The sequence below is a fragment of the Zingiber officinale genome, chromosome 1B, assembly GCF_018446385.1.
Source record: "Zingiber officinale cultivar Zhangliang chromosome 1B, Zo_v1.1, whole genome shotgun sequence".
Classification (NCBI taxonomy): domain Eukaryota; kingdom Viridiplantae; phylum Streptophyta; class Magnoliopsida; order Zingiberales; family Zingiberaceae; genus Zingiber; species Zingiber officinale.
Genome location: NC_055986.1, coordinates 14,399,453 through 14,405,658, shown reverse-complemented (window position 1 = coordinate 14,405,658; position 6,206 = coordinate 14,399,453). Strand labels below are relative to the sequence as shown.

Below are 6,206 nucleotides of genomic sequence, written 5' to 3'. Positions count from 1 at the left end.
ATCGTATCGGAACAAACCCATGTCAAGACGCTCGCCTCGAATCAAAGTCCTGCAAATCACATGATATATGGTTTAGCTAATCACATATACAAAAACTAGCTAAACCCAAAATCCAATCCTAATTTGATTAGTAATCATGTTTTAACTCCACCTAATGATCCAAATCCAATAAGATGAAAGTCCATCCTAAATCCAACTCCTAAATCCAAACATAATCTACAATCTATTAATCAATCCAATACAACTTAAATCAATTCCAGCAATCCATTAACCCATCTATCAATCCTACTTTCATTCCGCCATATGAAAATCAACATTTTCAGTGAACAATTCATCTTCAACTTAACTATCAAATAACCTAACCACCACAGGGAATCTGAAATCAAACCTCCTTCAACCACACATGAACAAACCGACTACAATATTCAAATCAATCAATGATTTACAACTAAGCACAACTTAATCCACTCAAATTCCAATTCCAAACACATCCCTTTTTAATCAACTAGTTATTCAAGCTAAAACAAAAATGGATTCAGATATGTACCAATTTAAAGCTGAGCAGATCTTACCTTAATCCAATCTGCAGATTTACATTAGCTTGATGAAGCATCCGTTTAAATTTCGTTTATCTAGCTCAGATAAACGAAACCCAAAAGTCATGCAAAGAAATTGGGACTGCAATAACGAAACCCAAAAGTTTATCTAGCTCTGATTGATTTTAGCATATCGTTTAAATTTCAATAGACGCTGAATGCATTGCAATGACGACAGATATCTTTTCCAGATGAATTGAAATCGGTTCTTTTTGTTCTACGTTGAATATAAGTTAAGCGGATTTGACCATCGATATTAAAGATGAGTGATCTCAGGATATCTGTTGGTCGAAAAAGTTTACATCTGGGATGAGGATGATCTTTTAGTTCATAATTAAGTTGAGATGACTGCGATTACGAGAAGAGATGCGACGGCGAAATTTCATGATGATTCTAGTAGCTGTTCTGCTCAGCTTAGACAACTGAGAAAGTAATAATTTTATTTCTTAATTCGTGGTAACATATCTTGCTCACAAGAAAGACGACCATAACAATTTCCATTGCTGTGCATATGAATAAAAGAATAATACTGCTCGTTCTCTTTATTTCTCTCAGTCAAGGGAGCACTCTGGAGGTAGACCCTGAGGGAACCTCTTGCTATCAGTGCAGTAGTTGTAGATCATGTAGTTCTGCTGCACCCACTTCATTCTCTTTCGGCCAGTAAAATCCAGTTCTTGGTTCCACCACCCACTCTTGATGGTAGCTGCATCTGAAGCACAGTTGGTGGAACTGGAAGATGTAACACAAGCGTCGGAGTTGAAGTTTCTGTAAGATGCTAGGAATGGTGCGTTGGACCAATCAGTCTTGATGGTACCGCCTCTGGTAGCCCAGTCATCGGCATTCCAAAGGCTAGAGTAGATCCTCATGGGCTGGTTCTTAGGAAAAGCAATACCTCTGGATTCCAGGTTTTTGAAGTCTCTAATTGGTGTTCCATCAACCATGAAGCTGCGATGATCAAAAGAACCATGATGAGAAAGAGACCAGGGCATAGATTTTGTATCAGTAAAGCTCTGCTCGGTATGATGTTAGAAGTACTTACATGACGTGTCTTGGATTCCACAGGATGGAGTAGGTGTGAAAGTCCTTGGTCGGATCAAACCACAGCTTGAACTGCATCTCCCGGTTGCCCTTCCCCTGTGCGAAAACGTTGGTATGAAGAGTGTACGGGTCTCCACTGAGATTCCCCAAAAACTCGAAGTCGATTTCATCATGCGTTGGTCCTTGCGAAGATAACTGCAGCAATGCAACAAACACGCCTGGTTAGCTTCTGTATGCTGCAAGAATCGGAAACTATTTTGTTGCGGCTTAGCTTGTGACAAAAACTTACATAGTAGGCAGTGACAGTGCCTGCAGAGTTGCCAGGAACTAGCTTCACCTGCATGTCAATCTTACCGAAGAGGTACTCATTCTTGGACTGAAAGCCAGATCCTGAAGTTTTGTCAAGTGACAAAGTAAGGAGCCGGCCATTGTCGAGGATCTTTGCTCGGCCATCACCCCAAATGATGTCGAAGTCCTGGTAAAAACTGCCGGCAGAAGCAATGTTGAGAAAAGAACAAGCGAGGATAGCAAACAGAAAGCCCTTCATCGGAATAGATGAAGGTGGAGAAGCAGAAGTGGATTGTGATATCTGTAAAACTTTGAGCTGTGAGACAAGGAATGGACTGGAACTGAGTGAGGGAGGCGGATGAACCGATGACACTTTATAGCTGATGAGAATGGCGCTGAATGCAGAGAGTGGGGATTTAGTGATCGCATTGGATGCTTCCCAGCTGAGCTGGCTACAGTTTGCAATCAGAGACATACTGCACGGATCGCCATGGCAACGCGATTTTGAATTTAGTGTGCATGGATGAGGAAGACAGAGCTTAGCTGTCTCCTCCGGGAGCATCTACGTGCCAGCTTGAGCTTTGGGTTACGCGTCGCCATATTTGATTCTCACAAACCTACTTCCTGCTGGGTTCGCCGTACCCGGAAAACGAGTCGCCGGCCGGGTACATTTAAAAATACCCGCAGTGCGGGCTATGGCGCTTGTGATGCTCATGATCTCAGTCATTGATTAATACTTGCGGCGCCCCGATTTCTTAAGTGAAGGAGGTGTCTTTTGTTTTTTAATTTTAGACAAAAATAAAAAAGACATCCAAAATTTTATAAATCATGAAAGGATAATTAAAAATAAATAAATTAAAAGGAACCTCTTTATTAGGCAATTATTACTATATATTTAGAATGAATTTAAAATTTATAATTTACGATATGTAAAAATTATCGGGTAATTGCTACAACAAATTTAGAATGAATTTAGAGTTTAGAATTTAGAATTTACATTGTGTAAAAATTATTCAGTAGCAATTATAATGTATTGCTAGTATAATGTGTTTAGAGTAAATTTAGGATTTAACATTTCTGAATATTATTATATTTAGGATGAGTTCAAAGTTTAGAATTTAGCATTTATACTGTGTAAAAGTTATTTAGTAGCAGTTACAGTGTAGAACCTATTCAATTGATGCTACAATGTGTTTAGGATAAATTTAAGATTTAGTATTTTTGAACACTATTATATTAAAATATTATTTATTAATTTGATAAAAAAAATTAAATTTAATTAAAATTACTTTAAATGGTTGTAGAAGTTATTATATAGTTGGTACAATACTAAATTTTAAATTCTAAATCTTAAACTTACTTTAAATATGTTGTAGTAATGCACATTATAATAGCTACTTGATAGTTTTTACATGATATAAATCATAAATCTTAAATTCACATTAATACATTATAGTAGTTGCTGGGCAAATTCTACATATTGAAACAACTACTTGATAATTTTTATACTTTATAGTAGCTGTTTAATAATTTTTATATATTATAGTAGTAATAGGTAGCTGTTACAATAGAACTAGATCAATAGAGTATTTTTAGATAAAATCCCTATTTATTTATTTTTTTTTTTTTGTAAAATAAGTGTCCATTTGAGGTACCCTTTTTATTTTTGTCCATTAATTTTTGCCCAAGAGAGATTGCTCAGAGAAGGAAAAAAATTCCACAAAACCTTAATTATGTCCCTCGGCCTCAAAAAGTATTTTTTGTTCTGTTCAACAAAAAAAAATTCTTAAAAAAAATATTTATAAATATAATACTTTACGTGAAATAAATAAATCCTAATATTTTACATGATTCATAGATGTTTCACTATTTATTTATATAAAAGAATTAATTTTTTGGTTTATAAATTTCAATCATTTTTTTAATATTTTTGTTGGCGGATCCGGCTTAACTAACCAAAGCTGATTAATCCTGGGATAATTTACTCGACTTAAAAAAAAAAAAGTTTCACACTTATTATCAGACTAAATCGTAAAATACAAGTATACAAATTAACGTTTTCAAGTTAACTATCTATTAAAAAAAATATCTATTAATTTATCACATCTAAAACTCAAATCTTATATCCTTAAAATCTTCCTTAGAAGATGGCCATTGAATCGAAAGACTCACATCATATGTGACATTGGTAAGAATCTTTTCTTAAAATTCTACATGACAAAATGTTTAAGCATCTTGTCAATATATGTACTCTGACTTAGACCAATCAATCGCTTAGATTTATCATATACGTCATATTTTGTATTCACTCAGATGTCTCATATGCATTGAGCATGGTGAATAGATATCAGTCAGATCCATGTGAAGGTCATTGTAAGAAGAAGAATAGAGAGAGAGGAAGGAATAAGATGAAAATAATAAAATCTATTATTCATTGATATTTGCCCTAAGGACAATACAATATATAATGTTCAAAAGTACTTGGTCAAATAACTAATTAATAAATAACAGAATTATTATAAGAATAATTCTGAGAATAATTATAACAGAATTATTAGAATAATTCTGAGAATAATTATAACAGAATTATTAGAATAATCCAAATACTAATATGATTTGATTTGGTAATTTGATCCGGTCAATTTGGATAATTCTGTTATATCTCTTTTACCCCCCGACAAACTCAACGGGAGATCTCTGACGTTGAGTTTGCTTGCTAACTTGTTGAAGTGTTGTCTGGATAGTGGCTTGGTAAAGATATCAGCGATTTGATCTTCAGTAGAAATATAAGAGACGGATAACTGCTGAGTTGCCACACGTTCACGAACAAAATGAAAATCAATTTCCACATGTTTTGTACGAGCATGAAAGACTAGATTTGCTGTGAGATATGTTGTTCCAATATTGTCGCACCAAATTTTTGGTGCAATATTTGATGCAAGATGAAGTTCGGAGAGAAGTGATTGAAGCCAAATAATTTCTGACGTTGTATTTGCTATAGCTTTATATTCTGCCTCAGTGCTTGAACGAGATACCGTAGGTTGCTTTTTCGAATTCCATGAAATAAGATTCCGTCCAAGAAATATTGCATATCCACTAGTAGAGCGTCTATCTTCAGGAGAACTTGCCCAATCCGCATCACTATATGCATGTAAATCTCGAGACGATTGGCGATATAAAAGAAGACCATGTAAAATAGTACCTTTGAGATAGCGCAGTATTCTTTTTACATTATCCCAATTTTGTTCAGTTGGAGCATGCATGAATTGACAAGCACGATTTACCGCAAAAGTAATATCAGGGCGTGTGATAGTGACATATTGTAAGGCCCCAACAATACTTCGATAAATTTGTGGATCAGATAGAGCAGGAGAGGATGAAGTTGGAGAGTTGTTTATAGCAATTGGTGTAGAGACCGGACGTGCTCCATCCATTTTGGCTTTTTGAAGAAGTCCAGTAATGTATTTGCTCTGAGAGAGAAGATAGTCATCCTCATGTGGAATAAGCTCAATACCAAGAAAAAAACGAGCAATACCCAAATCTCTAGTAGGAAATTCTTGATTGAGAAGACTTAATAAAGTCGTGATACCCTTGTGATCATTGCCGGTTATCAGAATGTCATCCACATAAATAAGAAAAAATATCATATTTTCATCATTATATTTGTGAAATAGAGACGAGTCAGTCTTTGATCCAGAAAATCCTTGAGCTTGTAACCATTTAGATAGTCGATGAAACCATGCACGAGGAGCTTGTCGAAGACCATATAAGGATTTCTTGAGTTAGCAAACATGAGATGGAAATTGTGGATGAATGAAACCAGGTGGTTGCTCCATAAATATAGTTTCCTCAAGATGACCATGGAGAAATGCATTTTAAATATCCAATTGTCGTACAAGCCAATTAGAACTAACAGCTATTGATAATAATAGTCTGACAGATGTAATTTTGATGACTGGGCTGAAAGTGTCATTAAAGTCAATACCTGGCTGTTGACTAAATCCTTTAGCTACAAGTCGATCTTTGTATCTTTCAAGAGAACCATCAGCTCGATGCTTAAGACGGAATACCCATTTAGAGCCCACAACATTCATTGAGGGAGTGCGCGGAACTAGAGTCCATGTTCCATTGCGAAGAAGTGCATCAAATTATGTAGCCATTGCACTACGCCAGTTTGGATCCTTATTTGCTTGTGTAAAACAGGTTGGTTCAATAGATTTGGAAGAACCCACTAGAGCTCGTGGAAGGGGATATCGAGTTGCATTTGGTGGGCAACGCTCATAA

At 35.5% G+C, this 6,206-nt stretch overlaps 1 protein-coding gene across 1 annotated transcript; it reads right to left on the bottom strand.

The window, feature by feature from the left end:
• Nucleotides 1–1,022: 1,022 nt before the first annotated feature.
• Nucleotides 1,023–2,263, bottom strand: LOC122051349 (probable xyloglucan endotransglucosylase/hydrolase protein 23). The gene is made up of 3 exons (XM_042612454.1): nucleotides 1,924–2,263; nucleotides 1,636–1,829; nucleotides 1,023–1,541 (listed from the first exon to the last, which is right to left on the bottom strand). The coding sequence occupies exons 1-3, from the start codon at nucleotides 2,179–2,181 to the stop codon at nucleotides 1,148–1,150; spliced, it is 846 nt and encodes a 281-aa protein (XP_042468388.1). The 5' UTR covers nucleotides 2,182–2,263; the 3' UTR covers nucleotides 1,023–1,147.
• Between the last annotated feature and the right edge of the window lie 3,943 nt (nucleotides 2,264–6,206).